The 25,530-nt window shown below is 60.3% G+C and overlaps 1 protein-coding gene across 3 annotated transcripts in view; it reads left to right on the forward strand.

The window, feature by feature from the left end:
• The window catches only part of PRKCZ (protein kinase C zeta), an 89,503-nt gene that overhangs the window by 9,283 nt on the left and 54,690 nt on the right, over positions 1–25,530 (forward strand). The window contains exon 1 of one of the 3 annotated variants that reach the window (XM_059135037.1): positions 6,992–7,070. The exons of 1 other annotated variant lie outside the window; for it this stretch is intronic. In XM_059135037.1, the coding sequence (XP_058991020.1) occupies positions 7,007–7,070 (64 nt within the window). In that variant the 5' untranslated portion in view covers positions 6,992–7,006. Of the gene's footprint in view, positions 1–6,991; positions 7,071–7,270; positions 7,391–25,530 lie in introns of those variants that run through there. One more of the 3 variants, XM_059135038.1, reaches the window with a different exon arrangement.

Genomic DNA, 25,530 nt, shown 5'->3' on the forward strand with positions numbered 1-25,530 from the left:
GTCTTTTACTGCTTTTACTGCTAGGCTTACTCTGAAGTGTTTCATTTTTGATGCTACTGTAAAATGCAACTGTTGTCCCTATTTCTTTTTTGGATAGTTCGTTGTTTGTGTGTAAAAATGCAACTGGGTTTTGTGTGTTGGCTTTGCGTCCCATTTTACTGAATTTATTAGTTCCGACAGCGTTTTTGTGGAATCATTAGGGTTTTCTGTACCATCTGCAAACAGAGGTCATTTCACTTCTCCCTTTCCAGTTTTTGTGCCCTTACTTTTCTGTTGCCTGATTGCTCCTGCTAGAACTTCCCCACTGTGTGCAGAGAAGAATGGGCTTCCTTGTCTTGTTCCTGATCTCAGAGGAAAAGCTCTCAGTCTTGCTGGGGGCTTGCATATATGGCTTTGACTCTGTGAAGGTAGTTTCCATCTGTGCTGGAATGAGGAGTGCATGTGGCCTTGGCCCCCAGGTTCTGGCAGAGCTCTGAAGTCCCCCGGGGTCTCCTGACTGATGGCATTGTCTCGTCAATCATTAAGAGTCCCTTTGGAGGGATGCCTGGGTGGCTCAGGTCATGATCCCAGGGTCCTGGGATCGAGTCCCACATCCGGCTCCTTGCTCAGCAGGGAGCCTGCTTCTCCCTCTGCCTCTGCCTGCCTCTCTGTCTGCCTGTGCTCGCTCTCTCTGACAAATAAATAAATAAAATCTTAAAAAAAAAAAAAAAAGAGTCCCTTTGGAACACTAGGAGTTGATGCTAATGAGGTAATTTAGGGTGGGGCCTCTGGAGGTGGGGAGGGGGTGGCCAGAAAGACCTTGTCGGGGAGGGATTGGAGCTTCCGATCCTCCCTTCTGACCTCTGGGGGGAGAGAGGGCTTGCCGGTTCAGTCAGTCATGCTTATGAACTGAACCTCTATAAAACCCCAAAAGGAGGGTTCATGGAGCTTCTGGGTTCATGAAGACACGGCGATGTGGGGAGAGCGGCTTGCCCGGAGAGGACAGAAGCCCCGGGCTCTTCCCGATACCTTTCCCTGGGCATCTCCTCCGGCTGTCCCCGAGTTAATGCAGTCACTCTAGCAATTTAATCACACCCAGGAGGGGATAGTGGCCGAGCCTGATCTTTCAGGAGCACGGGTGACACCCCGGATTGGTGACTGGAGTCGGGGGGGCGGGGTCTTGTAGGACGGAGCCCTTCCCGTGTGGGATCAGATGTAGTGGTGTCAGAACTGAGCTAATCGCGTGGTCCTGTGGGGAGGAACGGGCGCCTGATGACCCTGGTGCCTTGTTTGTTGAGTGTTTTAAAAGTTGAGGGATGCCCGGGTGGCCCTGTAAGCGTCTGCCGTCGGCTCGGATCATGACCCCGGGGTCCTGGGGTACAGTCCTGCCTCCGGCTCGTGGCTCCTCCGGGAGTCTGCTTCTCCCTCGCCCTCTGCCTGCCGCTCCCCGTGCTCCTGCTCTCTGTCTCTCTGACAAATAAGTAAATAAATAAAATCTTAAAAATAAAAATTGAGTACCTGTCAGAAGGATGTGGAGCTCAGTTGCAGTCCCAAGCTCTGTCAGAAACCCGGTGGCAGCCTCAGCCGGGCTCGTCCAGCACTCTGAGTAAATAAACCGCCTATTTACGTGTTTTTATTTTATTTTATTTTTTTTTTAAGATTTTATTTATTTATTTGACAGACAGAAATCACAAGTAGGCAGAGGGGCAGGCAGAGAGAGAGGGGAGAAGCAGGCTCCCTGCTGAGCAGAGAGCCCGATGTGGGGCTCAATCCGGGGCTCGATCCCAGGACCCTGGGATCATGACCTGAGCCTGAGGCAGAGGCTTTAACCCACTGAGCCACCCAGGCGTCCCTGTTTGTTTTTATTTTAATTTTATTTTTTTCTAAAGAATCTTTTTCGTTTGTCAGAGACAGAAGCAGGGCAGAGGGAGAGGGAGGAGAAGCAGGCTTCCCGCCGCGCAGGGAGCCCGATGCGGGGCTCCATCCCAGGAACCTGGGATCACCACCGAGCCGAAGCCAGACGCCCAACCCGCGGAGCCCCCCCCCCCGGCGCCCCTGGTTGTAGAGAGCACGCACTCGTGGGAGCAGGGGAGGGCAGGGAAGAGTCCGGAGCGGCTCCACGCCCCGCGCAGAGCCCGTGACCCTGCGATCACGACCGGAGCTGACATCCAGTCGGAGGCCCCGCTGACGGAGGCACCTGGACACCCCCAAAACTGCCTATTTAGATCGGAAACGTGGAGTTGTCCATTTCTGTAACGTTAATCTCTAAACCCAGGCACCAAGTAGCCTGGTCCCCGGCGCGGAGAGCTTGATGCGTGTCTGACGCAGCCTGGAGACGCTCCGGGAGCCGCCGGCCGCCGGGCTGCGTCCAGCTGCTCGAGGAATTCCTTCCGTGGTCAGACCTCGTGGTCTGCGGCGCCCACAGCCCCCACCAGAAGCCTCTCTCAGCCAGCGCCTCCTGCGCCCTCCCTTCTTTGGCTCTCCCCTCTGCCGCCTTGGCGTCCCTCGGTTTAGTGACTGTTCTTATCCTGAAGGATGTTCCACTCTTCAGATACCTTGTTTGCGTCCGTGGAGATGATCGTGTGTTTTTTTCCCTCCGTTGTGTTCGTGGGTGTTGCCCCGAGTGGACTTTCGTCCACAAGCCGTGCTCGCGTTCTGGGGGCAGGTGGCACTTGGCCCCAGGGTGGACGCTTTCCCTGTGCGGCTCAGTTCTGTTGGCCAGAATGTTGCCGGGGGCTTTCCGCTGGTGATCACGAGAACATCTGTCCGTGGTTTTCCCTCCCTGCAGGGTTTTCTGCCCGGCTTTGGCGCCGGTGAGGCCAGGCTCCTAGAACGGCTCAGGCAAGTTCCCTCCTCTTCAGTGTTTTAGGAACGCTTGAGAGTTGGTGTTGGCTCTTTACATGTTTGGTGGAATCCGCCGGTGAAACCGTCTGGGCCAGTGATCTTCTTGTCGGGAGATCTTCGATTATTGCTGCTGTCTCTGCTGGTGGTGGATCGGTTTATAGTTCCTGTTTCTTCGGGGCTTGGGCCGGGCAGTTCGTGCCGCCGCCGGTTCCCAGGTTGCCTTGGGTTCCTTTTATTTCTATGGCATCAGTGGTAGGAATTGTCCTGCTTTAATTTCCAAGTTCAGTAATTTGAATCATTTTTCTTTCCTAGTTCCTCTAGCTAAAAGTTTGTCAATTTTCTTGATCTTTTCAAAGAGCTAACTTTTGGTTTCATTGATTTTTTTTCCCCCTGTTGTTTCCAATTTTGTGGATCTCTGCCCCGGTCCTCGCGATTTCCAGCCTTCTCCTGGCTGTGGGTTACTTTGTTTTTCCTTTTTCTCTTAAGTCATGACGTTAGTTGGCTGGTGGTCACGGTGAGGTCGGGGTCACGGGGTGGTGGTCCCAGCAGGAGGGCCCCGCAGCATGACCCGCGCCCTGGAAGCGCTTCTGTGCTTCTGGTCGCTCGCATCTCTTTTCTCTCCCTCGTGACTTCTCCTTTGGTCCGTTGGTTGTTCAAGGCTGTTTTGTTTCATTTGGAGGCACGGGTGACTTTTCCAGTTTCTCTCTGTGGTTTGTGGCTAACTGCGTCCTGCTGTAGGCAGAGAACACACTCTGTCTGTCTTCGGAGGCGCACGGAGACGGTGGGCACGGTGTGTGTGCGCTCTCCGGGACAGCGTCCTGCGGGCTCCCCGGAGGCGGGAGTGTGGCTGTCGGGTCCTGTTGATCGTGCGTGGCTCTCTCCTTCCTTACTCCCTTCTGTCCGGCTGTTCTTCCCTTTATAGGACTCGGTTGTGTTTCATTGTGTGGATTTCCTGCAGTTTGCTTCTCTCTTTGTGCACGGATGGACGGGTGGATGGATGGATGGATGGACACGGCCCTCGGGCCCTTGTGACTTGTACTGCTGTTGGCATCTTGCACCCGTTCTAGGTCCGAAAGCTCGAAACTGGTAGCCTTGTTTTGGCCACACCTTAAAGACTGATCACTATGTGTGTGTGCAGGCATCATCCCAAGTCACCGTCAACGGGGCCCCGGGACGGCCCCCCACTTTGAAGGGGGCCTGACTTCAGTTCTGTCCTGGGCCCTGTTGGGGCGGACCTCCGTGGGCGCCACCGTGCCCGTCCGGTGCCGTGATGGAGGTGAACGTGCTCTGGGGGTTCGGCTGGGAGGCCCGGCTCCCTGCAGTCGGCAGCAAGGGCCCCACAGGAGCCGAGAGACCCAGGAGGGTCCCTCCCGCCACGTGGCAGTGTATTTCCAAGGCGTTCCAGGACACGTATGTGGCATGATAAGGAATCGAGAATCCTGGCAGATTGGTGGGTGCAGGCTCTGTGGGGACGGTGGGCTCGGAGGGGCCCGCGGTGGCTCTGGGTGGCTTTGGAGGTGCAGGAGTAACGTGGCAGCTCCAGCGTCTGAGGGGGGACGCCTGCTGGCTCTGCACAGACTGCCCCAGGCGACCCCTGGACGGCAGCATAGGAGGGCCTTGTGGCCTCATGGGTCCCCTCAAGACCACCGGGGCCCCGGGCCTCACTCGCTGTGTTTCTCCCTGTGGGCACGTCCGTGGGCAGCCACGCCGGTCCTGCCTCCGGCCTGGCTCTGCGGCTTCGGTGCGCGCTGCAGACACTCCTCCCAGGCCCTCCTCCCTCATGTGCCTTTTCATGCCTCTGGTCACACGGAAACGTTAACGTTTGAGTTTTCCATGTTCAAATCTGTTAATATTTTCCTCCCTGGCTACACCAAAGGGTAGAAGAATTTAGTTTCTTGCATTTTGGTCTTTGATCCCTCTGGAATGTGAGTCTGTGTCTGGGATAGTGTGGGCCTGGCTGTGTGAGTGTCCCCGAGTCTCCAAGGGCTTCGGGCACGTCTGAGCCTCAGTAAGGGCCCCTCACTGCAGCCCGGGCTGCTCAGGTGTGTTCAACCCCCTGCGTCACCTTTTGCAGGGGGGTGGTAAGCCGAGCCCCGGGGTGTGTGGGGCTCTCCGCTGACCGGTTGCTGGGGCAGAGACTCAGGGGCCAAAGCCCTTGGGAGTGTCCTCCAGGCCCCGGGTGGGCCAGTCACCTCGGAATACTTCTGAAATATGCCTGTCCCCGGAGTTGGTACAGATGTCTGTTGTTTTATTAAAAATCCAGTTTCACTCAGCTTTGTCTCAAATTACTTGCAACATACTGGAGAAGCTAGCTATCCACCGAAAATAGGCTTCCATTAAAATTAGCAATTGCCAGTGGAGCCCGGGTTTTCTGGGGTTCTTTGGAACCGGGTGTTTTGGTCTAGGTTGGAGGGGCCGATGCTTGTTGGGAGGACGAGGGCGGTGGCGCAAAGCTGGTTGTGGATGAGGCCTGACAGTGGATCGGGAGACGTGTGCATCTCCTGCGGGGCCCCCTGTAGATGTGCTTGGTCTGTTATCCTACGACTTTGCCGTCTTAGGGTCTGCAGGCTTTCTGGAAACGCCCCGGTAGTATATGTATGGTTCGTGTTGCAGCAGCTCAAGCCAAACAAATGAGGCACAATGAACTTTATTTACGGGCCCCGAAATCTGTGGAGGTTGTGTTCTGTGTGATTTCCGCACCTCGAGAAACCATGAGCTATTCCCGGCATGGGGCTCCGAGCCCAGAGCCCTGCTGTTCACCAGCCCTCCCTTCCAGGGGCAGACGGGGGCCCCTGGCCTCCAGTGGCGCCTCTGAGTGTTGTGTTCATGAGACACACAGCGGATGCGATGCCCGCACACGGACTGGCCAGGCAGCTGGAGCTCCCCAGCGACCTCGGGCCCCAGCTCCATCACCTGAAGGCGCAGGAGTTCGAACCCAGAGCTTCGGCCCCAAGTCCGTGCCTGCACAGCAGTGAGCACAGATGCGGGAGCCTGGCGCCTGCCGATAAGGGATGGGCAGGGTGGTTCAAGCCAGGAGCCTGCTCCCGGACCCGCGGGGTGCTGACCACCCTGTGTGCCTGCTGGAGGCGGGTCAGGGAGAGGTTTGTCCTGACCTCCCAAGCCCCTCGGACCATGTAGGGTCAGTGTTGGTCTGGCAACTCCAGGGAGGCTGGACGGGCTCCGTCCTTTTCCCGGGATTTTATGGAATTGGAGGGAATCGGGGTTGGACTCCCGTCTAGCCACAACAGCCGGGACCATGGCCTCCGTCCTGCCTTCCCTCCCCGGCCACAGCACCCAGGCCTTGGAGCCCGTGAGCATTTGTGTGGGCGCTTTCCGGGCCTCTGTGCACACGGCCGGAGGTCCCTCACGCCCAGGTGCTTCCCCGCACCCCACCCGGGGGCCTGATTGGGGGGGTGGGGGGGCCGGCCATCCGGGCTCTGGCCCCGCAGCGCTCTCAGGCTGAGCCTCCCTCCCCTGGGCCGCTGCCCCGCGCCGCCTTCCAGGACCGTCCTGCAGAGATGCTTGTTTTCATGTGACGTCAGCTCCTGGGCATCCAGGCCGTGTTTTAGCTGGTGCCTCAGCTGCTGGCTCCGGCTTCCCAGGGGAGCTGGGTACCACCCGGCCTGGAGACACGAGGAGGCAGGGATGTGAGAGGCGGGGGCCGGCCGGCCAGCCTGCCTTTAAATATCTGCTGCTCGCGGGGAGCACACCCTGCCCATTGTGGGTCCGCGGGAGCGCAGGGCAGCGTCGGCGCGGGGAAGGGAAGGAAGATGCCCCCCCTCACGCCCACCGCTCCGTAGAGCATAAAAACTGCCTGTGCCGAGCCGGCGGGAGAAGAAAGCCCGGTGAGTGCCGCGCGGAGCCCCTGCCCTTCCTCCCGGCGCTGCAGGCCGAGCGCGCGGTGTTGATGCTGCCCGGAGGAGGCTGGGGTCCAGACGGCGGCCTGGCCCCGCAGCCTCGGGGCCGCACGATGCTCCAGGCCCGGGGCAGGGCTGCGGCCGCGGGGCTCTGAGCCGCGGAGGGGGGTGGGGGGCAGAGTGGGGAGAGGGGACAGATTTTTAGCAAAACAGGCCCCGGAGGAGCGCGCCCTGCCGTGCGGGTGGTGCGGGGGAGCCGGAAGGAGACGCGCCCCCGGGCAGCGAGGCCTGTCAGCCTGCTGGGCAGTCCCGGGACGCTCGGGCTCATGTGGGGCCGGCCGCCTGGCGTGGGGGCCCCGGCGGAGGGTAGCGTGGCCGTGGCGCGTGCGGGTATGGGCTGGCTATGGGGTCTGCCGTGGCCCGCGTGAACGTGCGTGTGCCTTGCTCCCAGCTCAGCCTGCATTGCTGCAAGCCAGGGGGCCGCGGGGCTGGCGGCCGCGGCCGGCACCTGCTTCCTTGTGCCGAGCTCCTGCTCTGTGTGCCGCTGCCCATCCTGGCCCCGTGTCCGCGTTGACGACAGCGTCGTGTCGGAGTCTGGGTGGCACGGCCAGTGTTGACGTGCCCGGCTCGCTCCAGCAGGGTCCTCGGGCGTCGGTGATGAGCGTGGTGCCGCTGTCCCCGTCCGGTGTTCTGTTCTGAGATGGTCGGAGGTAGACCCAGATGCGCCTGGGGGCTGCGTGGTGGCTGGGGGGGTTGTGGGGATGTGGGTGTTTTCTGACGTCCATCTTGCAAGGTGTTTTTGTGAAAAAACAACCACAGCAGGCACCCTTGGGCTGGCGGGGAGCCTATGGCCTGGGTGGACGGGCTGCCGGGGCGGATGGCCCCTTGTGTGGACAGTGCTGGGGTGACAGGGAGGCCGCTGAGGGAGCCCGCCCCTCCCCCAGGAGCAGGAGGGACCGTCGGCCACTCGGTGCCGCCAGCCCGGGTCGCGGGGGGATCTCATTAGTTTTGGATCCTTGAATTATGGAACCCAGGGTGTGTTGCTGGGTGCGTGGGAGCAGGGGTGCTGGCTCACGTGTGTGCTCGCCAACGAGGAGAAATTAGCTGTGTCATAGTTTCTTGGGATGTCTGGGACATCTTGGCCTCTTTCCTTCCGTGTGGTCATGCGCTGCCCGTGCACGGCCGGGGGACCCGGAGCAGGCCGGAGCAGGTGGCCCCTGGGCCGCGGGGCCTTGGCAGGGTTCCCTCAGAGCCAGGAGTGGGGCCGGGTTGGGGGAGCGCCTGCCCCTAAGAGCCCCCCCATGTGTTGCTGCTGTCAGGGGCTGTGGCTTGTGTCGCCCACGTCTGTGTCCTGGTCAGACCCGCGTGGGGTCTCCCCTGCTCCCTGTCTTGGCACGTCAGCCGTCAACAACGTGCCTCAAAGTTCAGAGCCGCTGACGGTTATGTAAGGAGTTGTATGTGCTGTGTGCCTCCTCTGAGGTCCTGCTGACCTTCCACACGTCACCCCCAGTTGGTCTCGCAGAGCAGCTGTGAGCCTTGGACGGTTCCTCTGCCTGTGGACGCAACCCTCAGCCCCGTCTGTTGGTGTCAGCCTGGTGGGGACCCGGCTTGTCTGTGGTTCCGGTGGCGCCTCCCTGGTCCCGAAGCCCCCCCCACATCTGTCTCGTTCCCGCTGGCATTTGGGGAGTGGCGAGGGCGTGTCTCGTGTGAGAGCAGGGGTGCTGACCACGAGATGTTGCAGAGGGGAGCCCATGGAGGTCCACGCATTGGGTCGAGGCTCAGGTCAGCAGGTGCCTGTGGTCAGGCTCCCGAGGATGCAGAGATGAGGCACCAGCTGTTTCCTTGTTGGACCGGGAGCCGTTTCGGGGCTGAGCTGAGCGGGAGCCTGTGCTGGGCTAAGGGGGGAAGCCCTGCAGGCTGCTGTCTAGAGCCAGGCCAGGCCCGTGGAGGGTAAACCTCCACCCCTGGTTTGATGTGTCTTTGCTGTTTGCATTCAGAGAATGTGACCTTCTGTGCCCCCCTGCCTTGGTGGTGGCAAAAGAAGAGTTCAGGGTCTGAGGTCGGGGTGGGTCCGGCCTGTCTTGCTGAATCCCTGCTGCCACTGGGCCTTTGCTTGTGCTGTTTCCTTTGCTGTCATGGGGTGAATGGCACTTAGGGCCACTGCCCCCACAGCCACCGCTCCGTAAGAGTTATCTGGGCTTTGCGAGTCCTCATAGGCCCCCGGCTTCCAGCCCAGGGCCCTGGCATGAAGCAGGCGCACTGTGAGTGTGTGGTGCTTAATGAGAGGGGCAGAAGAGCTTTTTCCAAAGTTAACTGTCGAAACCGACGGCTTGTCCGATGTTCAGATTGCTTTTGGTGGTAAAGTTATGGCACAGGAGACAGCCCCGCAGAGACCCCACAGGTGTACTTGGAATAGCAGCTTGGTTTTAGGGTTTTCCTAAAGATGTAGAGTAGGGCACCTCCTCTGTGACCCGTGTCTTTTACCGTTCTGTCTCTGAGGCCTCCAGACGCCCCTCCACCCCGGGCAGCTGAGGGCAGGTCTGCCGTCCCCTGCCCCAGCAAGGTTCGAAACCAGGCAAGGCGGGAGAGCCATGCTGAGAGCTAACAGATCCTCTGCTGGAGGTTGTCTCAAAGGTGCTATAGGCCCAGCCGGACGCTGTGTGGGCTGACCCTGCACCATGTTGGTGTGTGTGTTTTCTGCAGGGACAGGACACTGTGCCCCCAGTGTCAGTGGACGGAGGGGACCCCAAGCATGTGTTTCATGGCTCAGTTTGGTGGTTTGAATGTGTCGGGTTTTTTGTTTTTTGTTTTAACTTTGCTTCTTTTTTAAGCTTCTTCTATGGGAAATTTAAAAAGGTTTGACTTGGGGTGCCTGGGGGGCTCAGTGGGTTAACGCCTCTGCCTTCGGCTCGGGTTGTGGTCTCAGGGTCCTGGGATCGAGCCCAGAGCCCTGCATCGGGCTCTCTGCTCGGCAGGGAGCCTGCTTCCCCTCTCTCTCTCTGCCTGCCTCTGCCTACTTGTGATCTCTGTCAGTCAAATAAATAAATAAAATCTTTTAAAAATAAATAAATAAAAAGGTTTGACTAGTGACAAGATGGAGACTTGCCGTGTGTGTGTGGGAAGTGGGAGGTCAGTGCCGGCTTGAACTGACTCTTGGCTCAGCCCCGGCCAGCCCCGTGCCGTGCCTCTGTTTACTCATCAGTGAGATGGGATTGTGGAAGGAGCTGAACAGAGTCGCGTCGAGCACAGAGAGGCTGAGCGTGCCCTGTCTTGGTCAGGAAGCCATGTAGTTACTGCTAAGTGCTTGTGTGTGAAGGTTGCGCTGTATGTTGTTTTCAGATGTTGGAGTTGATTTTGGGTGTGACATCTTTGTATTTGAAGGTATTGAATAGCCCCACGTGGTTTAGAGAGAGAGGACGGGTGTCCCTGCCCTTCCCTCCCCCCTCCTGGGGGCTCCCTTTCAGTCTGAGCGCGTTCTTGGCATTTATTTCCGGATTCCTAAATAACACACTCATGCTGCTGTTTCCAGAGTTTTCTGTTTGGGGTGTTACCCGTTCCCCTCTGTCTCTGGAACGGGTCAGCTCTCTGTCTCCGCCCACAAAATGGTGTCAGGTCACCACTTACTGTTTGATCACTGAGTATTTACATTATAGGATTTGCAAAGGTATTTGAAAATTACTAACATTACATTTCTTTTTTCTTGTACAACTTTTAGTTTTTGGGGAGATAATAATTGCCTTTCTCCCCACTGCGCCCCCGGTCTTTGTGCTTTCTGGAAGTCTTGTCTCAGATTTACGCATAATCTTTCCAGGAGGGTAGCCTGGGCCACATTCCTCCTGGTGCCTCAGCACAGTGTGTCTGGGCCCTCCTTTTGCCATCACCCTGGGGATCCCCCTGCCCCTCTTCTCTGCCTGCTTCCTTCATCCCTGGATCCTCCACCCTGTTTCTTGACTTAATCTCTGGTTCAGACATCCTCCGAGACCTTCCCGAGAAAGGGGGCCCTGGAGGTAGATTGTTTGAGATCTAGTCTGAAAGGGACTTTAGCAGAGTTTCATGATAGTTTAGCTAGGTATAGAATCCATACTGGAAACAGTTTTCCCCAAGCATTTTCCAGCTTCCAGTCTGACTAAGAAGTCAGGGGCCATTTTTACTTTTGTGTGTGTTTTATTTTCTGAAAGTGTTCGGGATCTTTTCACGTGTGTGTGTGTGTGTGTGTGCGTGCGTGTGTGTGTGCGCGCGCACGTGCGCATGCGTCTTTATTGTTGTCAAGTCTCATTATGCTGTGTCTTGATGTGGCCTTTCTTGTCTCTCATGCTGGGAGGCTGTGGTGCAGGAACTGGGGGCATTCGGGCATGGGATACTTTCATTTATTTCTTTGAAGATCTCCTTCCTTCTGTCACCTTCTCCTAGAGCTGCCGTGGGTCATTTGCCGGGACTCCCAGACTGGCCCTCCTATTTTGTCGGTATCCCACTTCTGTTTGTTTTAGTCCTAGGAGATACTTTCTGTTTTTCATGGCTAAACTATTAAGTTTGTTGTCTTGTCCTTTGTTTTTTGTTCTGAGAGCTCCTTCTTGTGCCCTGAAGGTTCCTTTTTAAAACAGTCACTTGCTCTTGTTGGGAGGTGGGGGATCGCCCCGTTACTTTGAGGTTGTTAATTACGGTAACGGGCCCATGATATAATGTAACTGTGTGAGTTCTCCGGCACTGGACGATCCGAGGCCCCCACGTGCGAGCTGGTGTCGTCCTCACGGTGCTCAGTGAGGGATGTGCTGCTGCTGTCTCTTTCCTGTGGTGAAAGTGGCACCTGAGGCACAGAAGGGTCTTGAGGTTCTCCCGGTCACAGCCATGCACCGTGGAGCTGGGCTCACCCCTGCAGGCAGGGCCCGAGTCCGTGTTCTTTGCCGCAGTGCAGGGTCCCCACTCTGCCACTTGCTGGCCATGTGACCTCAGGCACAGCCCTGTCCACCCTGTGGTTCAGACTGTGGTAAGTGGGGTGTGACCGTGGGCGCGGCCCCCCATCACTGTGAGGGCTGAGTTGGTGCGGCACTGTCGGGACGCGGAGCGGCAGTAGACAGGCAAGGTGATGGGGTCGCGCTGTTGAGTGAGTGGTCCTTGTCACAGCTCTGTTTCCACTGAAGTTGTTTTCTCAGTTTGTTTTGGGCTGGGAGGATTTCCACAGCCCCTGGGTGACCTTTGGTCATCTGCCTGCGTCGGCACACGGGGCACTGTAGAGCTGGTGGACGCGGCTGTGTGGTAATCCTGTCCAGGGCGGGGCTGGGGCGTCTCAGCTCCGGGCGAGGGGACTGCCACCATCCCCCAGGCCGGGCCTGCCTTCCACCGGCTGTATTGGGTGAGGACGGGGCCTCTCCCTTTAGAGGTTGGGAGCCCACACCATGGGCACCCCACTTCCTGGGGCATGGAGCCTCCGACTCACAGGCCTTTTAGGGTTCCGTTCTGCCCAGTCCCCCGCTGACCCCAGGGCCACCTGCTTCCTCGGTTCCAACGTGGCGCCGCCCCTCCTGCGCTTCCCTTCTTGCTGGCGTTTTTCTCCCGCTGGCTTTGTTCTTGGGAGGGGTCTGGTTTAATAACTGGGTTCCTGCTGCTCTGTTGATCTGGACACCATCTAGATGACACTTTCCCGAGGCTAAATTACGCGGGAGAAGTAGCACTAAGGTCTTCACCGGTGGGCGTGGGCGTGTGTGGATGTGGTGAATCAGCACGCCCCGGGCGCCCTGAATCACCGTGGGACCCGGGGCCGAGGGCCAAGTCTCACAGGAGGGGCGGTGACTCACTTTCCTTTGATGACCCGTGGTGACTCGTGCACAGGCTGGCTCTCAAGCCCTGGCTCCCCGAGTGTGTTTGCGACTATGGAGCTGGGTGGGCTCACAGGTGCCTTGGCCGCACGGGGGTGGGTGGGTGGGTGGGTGGGTGGGTGGGTGTGTGTGTGTGTGTGTGTGCGTGTGCGTGTGCGTGTGTGTGTGTGTGTGTGTGTGTATATAGACTTCATTCTTTAGAGCAGTTTTGGGTTTTCGGAGAAACTGAGAAGATGGCCCCGAGCGCCATGGTCCCCATTACGAACGCCCGTGGTAGGGGTCAGCAGACCCTGACCGGACCAGCACGTCACCATTAGGTGATGTCCACTCTTGATTCAAATTTCCTCAGTGTTCCCCAACGTCCTCATTCTGTCCCAGGACCCCACGCGACAGACATTCAGTTGCCCCCTTGCCTTGGGCCCCTCTGTGCTGTGACAGCTTCAGACGGTCCTGGTTGCGGTGACCATAGTGGCTTTGAGGAGGGGCCGGCCAGGTTTTCTGTAGAACGTCCCTCAGTGTGAGCTGCTCTGGTGTTTTTCTCACGGTCAGCCTGGGCTGTGGGTTTCGGGGACGAGACCCCAGGGGTGCGTGCTCTCATTCCATCGAGTCCCTGGTCCCTGCTCCCAACAGGGCCTGTCACTGGGGCGTGACCTTGGCTGCCTGGCTGGGATGTGTCTGCCACAGACACCACTGCCCGCTCTGGAAGGACATCACCACACAGCCCACACGCGAGGGGAGGGATGCACGCTCCTGCACTTTGGGGGGCGTCTGGCGGTCCCCACGGGAGCTTGGACTCCACACCCCCAGCATTCACGGGGATGTGCTCGTGGACGGCGACCTCCTACTTCCGCTCCTACTTTGGTTTCTTACGTGGATGAAGCTTCGGCCACTGCTGGTTGGCCCTGGCCGTGATGACGGCCAGACCCAGGCTGGCAGGGGAGTGGCTGGGAGGGTGGGCCTGGAGGCCCTGCAGGGCAAGGCAGGGGGGTCTCTGGCCTCCCTCCCAGCCAGGCTAGAGGAGGAGCAGGGCATGGAGCCACGGGCCCAGAAACGTGGCGCAGCCGCCCGGCCCTGGACACCGGCTCTTCCACGCGTCGTGTCACCCCTGCAGCTCTGTGGGACACTTGGTCTGATGCGTGGGACAAAGGCAGTGCCCTGATGAGCCTTCCCGGAAGCTCAGTCCCACGCCAGGGCCGCTTCCGATGGGGCCGTCCTCCGCTTTGTAACCCTGTCCGCCTCTCGCGCACGCTGTGCTTCTGGGAAACGGCGACGTGGACGCAGGCTCCGTGGAGGCCGTCCTGGTCCCGACTGAACTTCCCAAGTCTCCCCGCACGGCTGCGGCAGGAAGGTGCCCGGGCGTGTTTCCACGCTGCCGGCCGGGCAGGTGTGAGCGCAGGAAGTGGTTCCGCTTACTTCTGCAAGCCTGACGGTGGCTCCCCCCGCTCCGTCTGTCCTGGCTGCCTCGTTCCGCTCTGGGCCGTGTCTGGGGAAGGGACCCCGTGCTGCGCGTCCTGGGGCGTACGTGTGCAGGGTTGGGGGCCGGCGGCTGCCCGAGTGGCCCCTTGGGAGGGCGGGGTCACTCATCTTCCAAGCGCCCATCTGACCGTTTGCGGTGCTGCGCGTCTCTTGGCCGGTGAGGAAAGCGGAGTTGTCTGATCGTTTCGATCCTGGGGTGCGAGCGGCGGAGCGCAGGAGGTGTCCTGTCTGGGTGCGAGTGGCGGACCCGGTGCGTCAGGGCTGCGGGTTTCCTTCCTGGAGACACCCCCACCTCTGATGGCACGTGGCCGCCACGATGTCACCGCAGGCACCGGGTGGGGGACGCCCCTGCAGGTGTCCCCAGAGAGCGGCTTCTGCAGGCGGCGGAGGAGGGCCCGAAGGTGACGCGGACCCAGGTCCCGCTCAGCGGGTCACGGCAGCTCTGAGAAGGACACTTTTCTGATGGGCTCCAGGCTGTCCCCTTCAGCGTGGCGCGCATCACGGTTCGCCGCAGGGGAGCCGAGTGACGGGCGCGGCCTCCGGAGCGGCGGACCCTGACAGCGGCAGGTGGGGGCCCATGTGCGGCAGGTGGGGGCCCATCTCCTCCTGTGTCTTACCAGGTCTGGAGATGAAGTGACGTTTAAAGCTGTCACGTAGTGGTACCTTCTTCCCGTGTCGCTGCATCTGGGTCCCAGTCGGGACCCCGCGGCAGGCGGGAGGGCATGTAGCTACGAGGGAGACACAGCCCCAGGCTTCTTGGAGGCCTCCAGCTCCGCCAGCCCCATTCCCGCCTCCCCAGCCTCCCGCCATCCCGCCGGCCACCGTGGGGTCTCCCGAGCACCTCAAACCTTCCGTGGTTGTCCTTGGCGCGGACTGTGTTTGAGACTTAAGGCAAGTGTTGTTAATGAAAGAGTTAACTTTAATAAAGGTGACCCCTTTCCAAAAATAAAAAATACTTGAGTGCGAAGGCGGCCGCGCTGCTACGGACCTCGGGGTGTCTGCTGCGGGGCCATCGGCCTCGGCCCAGGCGGCGAGGCGTGTGCGGGTGCGGCGTACGAGGAGACCGTAGCTCTCGGAAGGCTTGAGTGTGCGAATCGCCTTTTCAGACACACGGGTGTGTTCTACGGTATTTCTCTAAAACTCAACAAGTAGTTGTTTCTGACACGTCCGTTGCCACATGGGCTCTGAACCCTGTGGCATCACACGTTGGTTGCCTCAGAATGTCACCGAGTCATGCGAACCCCCCGGAGATGCGCTGGGAAGCCCCCTCCACCGTGTGCGGAGAGAAGGAGCAGAGACTCTCACAGTGGGGCAGCTTAGAGGCAGGGCTTTCCCCCGGGGGACCCTGGGCTCCCCGGGCTCAGCCAACTGCCTCCGCCCCCATGTGGCGTGTGGCTGGCCGGCCTGTTGCCCGCTGCCCGCGCTGGGCACGTAGGTGGGGAACGGGGTCCAAGGACGTTCAGGGCCCACCGTCCTGGGTGTCCCGTCACTCGGGTCCCCCAGAGCTGGGTCTGCTTGGCCACACGCCATCATCACCCAGGGGAGGTCAGACGTGGGCCCAGGTGCTAGACGGGGGGGCGTGTCACGGGTGTGCGGTTGGCACCCCACAGGGACAGACCTGAGCCTGTGACCAGTGCTCCCCACCCTGTCCTGTAAGGCTTGGCTGGAGCAGAGATGAGGAAGGGCGTCGTGTGCCCTGGGGTTCTTCCGGCTCCCGGAACCAGCTTAGTGGGCACAGCAGTGCCATGGGGAGCTGCGTGGCAGAGGGCAGGAACGGACCCGTAGGAGTGGTGGGTGGTCACAGGAGCCACTCGGAGGGCCTGGGGGTGTGGGCAGGGGAAGCCTGGGTCGGCTGTAGGACCCACCAGCCAGCCCTTCATTTTGTGTCATTAAATTGCACTTCCTTGGATGGTGTTTAGTTCTAACAAAATTTGATCGGTGGTGTTTTTGGTATTTTGCGCACTTACTTAAAGGGAAGACAAGGACCTGGGGTTGTACTGCGTTCTCACAATCCCCGTGATTTTGGGAGGCACGTGGCGTAGTTAGCCAACATCTGGGGTCTGGCTGAGGCCAGTGACCCTCCCACAGAATCCCGGGTGTTGGAGTTGGGGTGCAGATGTGTTCCCAGACCTTCAGACCCGGGGCTCTGAGGGGAGGCCCTCTTGGTCTTCCTGTGGCCCCACAGCCCGCCGGCAGCAGAGCCCGAATCACGCTCTTGGCCACGGTGCCTGCAGCCTCCCCGGTGACCAAACCATGCGTTGTTTATTGTAATTTCCTGAAAATTCTTTTTACTTGAAGACACCTGCTCTGAGCCGTGGCCCTGGTGATCCTGCCTCAGCACAGAGCGTCCTGCAGGGGTTTTCGGCGTCCCCCAGCGGCTTTGCTGGACTCGGGCATTCCTGTCGCCACGCGGGGGGGCCCGGGAGCCCTTCGCCGGCATCGGCGGGCCTTGTTCTGGAGGGAAGCCTGTCTCTTCTCCCCGGCCGTTTCCCCATCCTGGTCTGTCTTATTCCAGGCCGTGCAACACACCAGCCTGATTCAGACTTACAAGTGCGCGGGGAGGTGGCGCGGTCTCACTGGGTCGTCTCGCCGACCTGCACATCTCCTCATGAACCCAGGAGCGCGTGCGTGTTAGCGACTCTTGCTGCGAAGGGGGTCTCCGTGTGCATACGTGCTTCTCCGCGTCATGCACCGTCCATGTTTCTGATAACAGGAGGATGTGTATGTATTTAGGATGAGAATAGAGATCAAAAGAAATGACCAATTTTTAAAAACCACTGAATATCTTGGGCCCCACAAAATCCAGAAAAATAGCCAGAATTACGCTCCTCGGTGAACATCGGCTTGACGTGCCTCTCCCCTTCCTCACCTGGGTTTTCGGACTGTGAGCCCTGGCGGCGGCCTCACGGGGCAGTTCCGTAGTGTTTTCTGTAAAGAAACCTCAACGCGAAGGCCTCCGTGTCCCTGTGCCGCAGCTGACAAAATTTTACTTTCTGGCCACTTACAAAACCCTTTCTTTTCAGTCTCGTGATTCTTACTGGTAACGTCACATAAATTTCGGGGATTGTTTCGAAATCTGGGGAGAACCTGTCTGCTCTGTCATGCGAGATCAGTAAGACTGGAGGCCATTCCAGGTTTTCTCGTGCGGGACTGGTCTGAAACACAGTTTGGGATGGCGATGCTGCCCTCCCCCGCGGGACACGTCCCGTGAACTTTGTGTTCTCTGCGTGCGCGATGTAACGTCTCAGAGGTGTGTGCCCCTTAGGACCCAGTTCGGTATTTTTGTGGAAACGTACAAAACACAGCTCGCCGCGCTGAAGTGGCCACCAACACAGGCATTCTTACGTGTTCTAAGGCACGTGGTTCTTTGTTATTATTAACTCTCATTTTTAAAAAGATTTTATTTATTTATTTGAGAGGAAATGAGAGAGAGCACAGAGGGAGAAGCAGGCTCCCCGCCGAGCAGGGAGCCCAATGTGGGGCTCGATGCCAGGACCCCGGGACCGTGACCTGAGCCGAAGACAGACGCTCAACCGACTGAGCCACCCCTGGTGTCCTTATAATTATTAGTTAAATTTGTATTCAGAATAACGACTTCTGCTTCAAGACTGGGAAGCAGGTGTGTCGTTGGTCGTGCAGAGCGTCTCGGCAGAGAAGGCGCCCCGCACGTGCGAAGCCCTCGACCACCACCCCCCTCGGGCTCCTTCTCTGGTAATTGCGGCTTTAAAAGAAATCACGTGATACAAGATTTACCACTTAACCTTTTCTGAATGATTCTTTCAATTCATTCTTTATTGTTTTAGAGCGAGTTGTGTTGGCAGCGCAGGCGAGAGGAGGGCGTGGCCTGCCCGTTCTCTGTGCCCCGCGGAGGGGGCATCAGTGACGGTTGACCGTCATCGTCCCCCGGAGCGCGGGGCTGACGCTGGGGTCACGCTCGGTGTCGTGCAGCGTGTGGGTCTAGACGAGTGTGCGTCCGTCCTCGTGGCTTCACTGCCCCGGACGCCCTCCGTGCTCCAGCGGCTCGTCCCTCCTGCCCTGGAACGCGGCCTCGTTGTACTGTCTCCGTGCTTCTTCCAGCACGTGGCGTAGCTGGAGTCACACGGTGTGTGGCCTTCAGACCGGCTTCTCTCAGTCGGCGACATGCGTGCACGTCTTTTGTGCCCTGTTGGCTCGTCGCCGTGTGGCACTCGGTGACGCCTGCCGTCAGTGTGAGCCCCGTCCCCTGCCGCAGGCTCGCAGCTGCTCCCAGGCTTGGGCGGGTCTCGGCTCTGAACGCCTGTGGGCAGGTTCCTGGGCAGACGGAAGGTTTCAGTCCTTTGGGTAAGAGCCGAGAGCGCAGGCCTGGCGCTGGCCCGCACGGGAACGGGGACTTCAGTCTTGTGAGCGACCCCCACACGGTCCCCCAGAGGGGCTGCGCCGTGTCGCCGTCCAGCAGCGGTGCCTGAGTGGCCCCAGCACTCGGTGTCGGCCGGGCTCCGGCTCCCGGTCACTCTGACACTGCGGGGTGCGGCTCGGAGGTGGCGGCCGTGTGTGGTCGTGCGACGGGCCCTGGGGCTCGTCCTTCTTGTCGTGCAGAGCAGCTCGGCGAGAAACGGGGAAAGGCCGTGGGTTTGGAGCGAGGCGGCTCGCAGGGTGCAGCCCCGGTACCCCTGCGGTCGGCTGGAAGGGGCCCCGCACTCCGAGGGCCAGGCGTCGGCGCCCGCGGGCGAGGTCGTGGGCCCCGGGTGCTTGCGGGGTTTGCGCGGCCCCCTCGTTAGGGCTGTGCTTACGTGGGTCTCCATCAGTTGTCTGGAAATTTCGGTGCTGTGTGACCCAAAGGATAGAGCACGGTGCCTGGGCAATGTGTGTGTCGTGTCATCACGAAGATTCGTTATGAACGCAGGGGTGCGTTCCTGCGGTCGGCGTTTCGGGAAGGGGGAAGGGTTTGCTGCCGCCGGCGGTCTCCTCGGGACACACAGCTGACTCTTAGGAACAGGGCACGGAGTCTCAGCCTGCCGTGGCCCGGCCACGGTGCCCTCTAGCCTCGAGGTGGGGCCCCGGGACAGGCGTGCAGGGCAGGCTCCCGGTGACTGGCGCGCGTTGGCTGCCCGGACACGCGGTGTGAAGGCGGCCTTTGTTCCGGCCGGAGCAGGGCGATCCTGAATAGCGGCTTTCTCTGCTGGCCCTGGGCAGCGAGGAGGGGCTCCGCGGAGACGCGGGCCAGTTCAGCCTCCCGTGCTGCTGCTCCCCTGTCCCCCGCCACCCCTCCGGCGTTGGGAAGGTCACTTAGCGTCTACCTGGTCTCCACTCCGCCTCCCTCGCCTGGGTGACCCACCTCTGCCGGCTGACGGAGGCTGGAGACAGGAGCCCTACTGGCCCCTCCCCCCGTGGCCCCTCCTCTGGCCCCTACTTCTTTCTGGCCGGCAGGGTCCCCTTACTGCCTCGGCCCTACCTCCCTCTGCCCAGACAGCTCATGCCGGGTCGGCATGCCTCCCAGGACGACTCAGCTCCCCCCTTCCCACTGGGGGTCTTCCCAAAGGTCTCCACATCCTGCGTCTGGTCAGGGGTGGGCTGGTTTGGTGTTCCTGCTGCCCGGGAAGAATGTCCCCTCTGCTCTCTGGGTCAGGCGGTGGGAGACCGAGCGGCCTGGGGTCACACGTGTGGCTCAGCTGCTTGGGAGCCCTCATGGCTCTGGCATCTTTGCCCAGTGTCTCAAGAGGGACAGTGTTGACCGGAGGTGGACATTTTGGCAGCACCAGGAAGAAAGGACTTGCCACACCGTGCTTCTCTGGCAGGCCCCTTGCACCCGTGGAAACGAAGCTTTGGGTGTTCGTTCCATTTCCTGTCCCTGTTTTCCCCTGTGGTTCTGTCTGTGGCGCCCGGTGTGGCCAGCCTCAGGGGAAATGCCCGAGAGAGAGCCTTCCTGGGACGGCCTCGCAGCCCAGGACGCTGCTGATCTGCTTGGGGGCCGTGGGACAGGGAGGGCTTTTCATTTTTGCTTATGACACTCAGTTTCTTTGTGTTTGGACTTTTTTCCCTAAAATATTTTAACCATATTAATTTCAATTTGTAGGATCTCAATTTTCTTGATGTTATGATTTAAGGAATTACTGAGTACACATTGTGAATATCATTTTCAGAAACTGCCAAATGTAGGGGCGCCTGGGGGGCTCAATGGGCTAAGCCTCTGCCTTCAGCTCAGGTCGTGGTTCCGGGGTCCTGGGATCAAGCGCTGCCCCAGGGTCCCTGCTCAGTAGAGAGCCTGTTTCCTCCTCTCTGCCTGCTTGTGATCTCTGTCTGTCAAATAAATAAACTCTTTAAAAAGAAACAACTGCCAAATGTGCAGGTTATGATATATTTTAATAAAAGTTCAGAGAACTGTATAGCCCACACTGTAGCTTGGTTTGTTGGTTTGGGTTTTATTGAATTGTGGTAAAACGCACATAATATAAAACATAACCATTTTAATTGTTTTTTAAGTGTATGGTTTGGTAGTTAAAGTACATTCCTGTTCTTTTTTTTTTTTTTTGTAGTTTTTTTTTTTTAAGATTTTATTTATTTATTTGACAGACAGAGATGACAAGCAGACAGAGAGGCAGGTAGAGAGAGAGAGGGAGCAGGCCCCCAGCCGAGCAGGGAGCCCGATGTGGGGCTTGACTCTGGGAGCCCGGGATCCTGACCGGAGCTGCACGTAGACGCTGTGCCGGCCGAGCCCCCGAGGCGCCCCTGTGCTCTTTCCGTGGCAGCCGCCGTGATGGGGTGAGCCGCCGGCCCCCTGTGGGTTTGGTTTGCTGTTTCCCTGCTGATTGGGGCCGTTGAGCATCTTTCCGTGTGCTTTTTGGCCACGTGTGTATCTTTGGAGAAACGTCTGTTTGAGTCCTTCTGCACGCTTTGAATCAGGTGTTTTGCTCGTGTGGGTTGGTTGTCCTGGTTGGGTTTGAAGGACAGACTGTACCCCGGGTGTGAGCGCTTGGCTCTCACCCTCAGTAGCTGCAAGTGCTGGGACCAGTGGGCCGAGGGTCCCAGCTAAAGGAAACCACCTTCGTCGTCCTCGCTTTGGCTTCTAAAGAAAGCGTGGGGTCGGGGGACGGGAAGCTCTGTGGGTTTGTTTTCACATGCAGCTCCTTCACATCCGTGCTCTTAGAGGCAGACTCAACAAGCGTGATTTATTCTTGCATTTTAGCTGGTCTGCTTTTGTACAAAGGGAGCCTTTACATTTAATTATTTTTTAGCATTAAAAGATGGTTCATCTGGGGAAGTGGAGGCCCTGGTTTTCAGGGTGCTCACACAGGGGTGGGGGTGCGAGGGATTTGGGGTTGGGGGGACTAGATTTCAGTCCCAGCCAAGGCATTAAACAGACCTCATATCTTGAACCAACAGACCGCAGACCTGTGCTTCTGACACACCTGCTTCCCTCCTGGGAGCGGGGGCCGTCTGCCTCGCTCACTTCCGGGCCCCACAGCCCAGGCCCTGCCCGGCTGCTCCAGTTACAAGCTGGCCCCTGAGACCCGGGCTGGCACAGAAACCACGATGGGTTATTGTGACAGAGGCGCAGTGCAGAGCAAACGCAGCGCCTGCCGGGGGATCCCGCCGAGAGAGAGGCTGCGGCCGGGGCATGGGCACTCCTGGTGTCCACCCCAGCGTGACGGGCGTGGACGTGCGTGGATGGACCCGGGTGCTGGGGCGACAGGTGTGGATGTGGACGGTGTGGATGTGCATGGACAGGTCCGGGCAGTCTAGACAGGTGGATGGGCCGACTTGGCTGCCTCCTGGCCTCCCCGTGTGCTCTTTGCTGCCGCTCACTTGGAGCCCAGCAGCCCCTGGGTCCTTTGGGTCCCTGGGCAGGTCAGACCGCCTGTGGGGGTGGGACCCCAGCCTGCTCCGTGTGGGGACCCCCGTGTGTTGGCCTGTGTGAGAGCAGCAGTTAGAGGGGACTTGGGGTGTGGGGCTGCCCTGGCCCCCGTGTTGATTTTCCATGTTGAGTTTAGGGATCATGTCTCTTTCTGGATGCCCCTGCACCCCCGCCCCGTCAGCCTTGTCTGGAGGGTCTTCCTCCACGGGAACCCGCTGGTGCTCCGGAGCGCTCGGTCCCAGGCCGCCGCGGGGATGCTCCTCCTTTGCCATCACCTCCTGTCACGGGAGCAGCCCCTCTGCGGACCCCATCTCTGCCTGCATGGGCCTGGGGCTCGTGGCCTCCTGTGCCGTCTCCCCCTGCGTGAAAGCAGCACGCACGCGCCATGCCAGCGCTGGCCCCGTGGGGACGCGTGGTTACCACGGCCGTGATGCGCTGGCCCCGTGGGGACGCGTGGTTACCACGGCCGTCTCCGATGGCGGCTTTCCCGGGGCTTCTGCTGGGGCCTCCCTTCCTGCCGCCAGCAGCCCCCACCCTCTGCCCGCTGCTCTTGGCCTTGAATTAACTCGTGCTGCTGCCCCACATTGGTCTCCCTCACTCTACCTTATGGAAAGCTCTGTCGCGATTCGCCCGTGCTCCCCACCCATTCATGTGGTGTCCCCGTGCCCCCACCTGAGCCGGGATGTGGATGTGGCTCGTCCGCCGCAGACTGCAGTTGCCCGGTGGGCAGGAGCTCCTGCGCCACGGCCCCAGGCTGCTGGGTGTGTTGGTCACCCGGGGCCCGTGCACATCACCCGTGCATTGCAGGCTGCCTCAGCCTGGCCCCTGGCCACGCTGTACCCGGGGCCTTGCCGTGTGCCCCGCGGCTCTAGTTTTGCACAGTGTGTGACATTGTCTGCTTGACGTCCCTGTGCTTTTTGGTTCTGTGATGGTCCAGCTGTGACTGCTAACGTCAGTACTTGGCGGACATGTTGGCATCCTTTGCTTTCTGGCGGGAGCCCTGGGGCTATGTTGTTCGTTCTCTGGGCGTGGACGAGCCTTCTGTGGTTTGGTGGCTACAGTGGCAGGCTGAGTGCTCCCAGGGGGAGGACATGCTGCTGATGAAAGCCGCGCACCAGTGCGGGAGGAGGGCCCGCACGTGCGGTGGAATGGGAGCGAGACCACCACAGGAGGAACTCCCAGGTGCAGCCGGTTTCCAAGCTGCTCCCGAGTGTGTAAGGACAAGGGCGGTGGTTTGTGCCTCCCCTTTGGCACGCGCCTCCTGGTGCCCGCTGCCCGCGGTCGTGCTGGAGGCGGCATCCACTGCCCGGACCCACGGGTCCTGTGGGGCCCACCAGGGCCGGCCGGCCCCTGCTTCTGCCGGCGCCCACACGGTCAGCACTGCCTGGCCAGTGTGTGTCAGTCTTCCGGGCCACGTGGCCTGCCCAGGCCCTGACTCCAAGGGGGGCGTTTGGGGTCACGCAGACGGAGCACCCCGGCTGGCCCTGAGCCGGACCACGGGGCACAGCCCGCTGGCACCTCCCCCGCTGTGGGCTTTGGGGCGGTCGTGGAGACGCCACCCATGGCTTCTCCCTCTGTTGGAGGCGGGGGGTTTCCGTGTGTGCCCCAGAGGCTCCCCCAGCTGTTCGGTCACTGGGTGTTCGAACAGTGCCGCGGGCTGTGTCCTTTGTCCGGAGGCCTGACCTCCGGGAGCCTCTGCTCGCAGCGTCTGCCGGGCCCCCTTCCTGCCCCGTGACCTTGGCCCGTGGCTCTCTTCCCTGGGTCCCAGTGCTCGGACGGCAGATGTGGACACAAAGGTCATGTGGATTTTGCAAGGATGTGGAAATGCACTTGGCGCCAAGCTCATCGTCTGGGGGGGCCACACATGATGGCTCGTCTGTCCGCGTCCGTAATGCCTTCCGTGAAGGCCCCAAGGGCCCTCCCAAGGGAGCACAGGGCAGCTCCGGTGTTCCTGAGGGTCGGAGCGAGCGGTTTTGCCCGAGGCCCCGCGTCCGGGCCGTGGGTCGGAGCATCTCCCACGCAGAGGGTCGTGTTGCCAAAGCCCCGAACTGTCGTCGAGCCCTGGCTTTCCCCGTAGCAGGGACTCGGGAAGCGCGGTGGGAGCAGCCTGGGGTGACCTCAGCCTGCGTTGTCCCCGCACGCTCCCGCGCACACTCATACACCACGCGCGGCCACACACGCACGCACACTCCGTCTCACACGCCCCCACCCTCGCGCCTGGGAGCGGACGCGGACGGGCCTGCCCGCTGGTGGCGCAGGGAGCCTTCACACCGAAGCCGCTACTTACACTTGGGTTGCGTTTTGCTGTGTTCGGGAGGGTCGATCGGCTACTGTGTGCGCAGGACTGGTTTGTGTCAGTTGTCACCCCAGAGAGGGTCACACCCGTGCTTGTCCCTCAGCCCCGTCCTGACAGACGCACGGGGGAGGCTCGGCACCGCCAGCTTCAGCGGTGTCGGCGGCGTGGTGGGGAGGGGTGGCCTGAGGCCCAGCCAGGGAGCCCCAGAATGTCCGTTGGGTGCTGCTGACCTACCAGGAGAACTGGCTCCAGGCCGTGGCCACGGGGGCTTTGCCTCCTGCTGTCAGGATTCTGGCTTCCCTCCAGGGGAGAAAGCGGGTCTGTCTTCCTCCTCCCCCGCTTCTGTCGAGGTCCGAGGTCCGAGCTCTGCCCTGACATCTGGTGCTCCTCCTGGGCCCTAAGCCGTCTCTGACCCTTTGGAAAGAGCTCGATGCCCTGAGCGGCCAGGCTCCAGTGTGGACCGGGACCGTCCTGGCGCTCCAGTGATGAGGCGGCTGGGGAGAGGTGGCGGAGCCGGCTGACATGCCGCGGTCCCTCACCCGGGAGGGGCTGGTGCACACCGGGGCTCCCGTTCCTCCAGGGAGGGGCTGAGCTTCCTGCTTCTCAGGATCGGGGAGGCGCATCGGCAGCCTGTGTGTGAACGTGTGTGTCGGGCACGTGGCTGCCCAGGAGGGGCTGTGTTGTCTCACGTCCTGGCGTGACCGAGGGACCTGGGGACACGAAACGTTCTCTGGCCTCGCTGTGGGACTAAACAGCTGGGCTGTTGGAAGACGTGGGAGGTGCGGCAGGGGTCCCTGGGGAGAGGACCGAAGTCCTCCCTGGCTGGCCTTGGGGATGCCGGGGTGTTCAGCGGGCAGCCTCTCACTGGGCCGCCACCCCGGCCTGGGCCGGCCTTCGGACTGTTTCTCCAAACTTGCGAGGCTACAGTCAGAGAAAAACCCCCGTGGGGAGGTGTGAACGGGACGTGTGCTACATCAGCACGCGCTGTGACCCTGGCTCTGAGCAGAGCAGAGGGGGCTGGTGCTGGGGCGTCTCCGAGTGCACCCAGGTGGGCGTCTTGGCTCCTGGGGCGGCGGCCGGGGCGTCGGGAGCTGTGCTGCTTCCCAACCTGCCTGAGAGGACGAGCGAGCTGTAGCCGAGAGAGGCTCGGAGTTCAGCCTCAAGACGAGCTCCTGCCCTCGAAGCCTCTGGTGGGTCTCCTGCCCGGTGGGGCTTCTCAGCTCTGCTCTATCCAAGCAGGAGAAGCAGTGCTCGGGCTGCTGGTGGACCACCGTGGCCGTGCCCGCCAGCCTCCGAGAACCTACCAGCCAGCCTCCGTGCTGGCACTTCCGGACCGGATGACCGGGCTCTGAGTGCTTTCACCCTAGTAACAACGACCGTCTTCCTGCCCTTGTGGTTTGGGTTCCGTCAGGAATCTGCTCCTGGAGCCACACT

Source organism: Mustela lutreola, chromosome 10, assembly GCF_030435805.1.
Source record: "Mustela lutreola isolate mMusLut2 chromosome 10, mMusLut2.pri, whole genome shotgun sequence".
Taxonomy (NCBI): Eukaryota; Metazoa; Chordata; class Mammalia; order Carnivora; family Mustelidae; genus Mustela; species Mustela lutreola.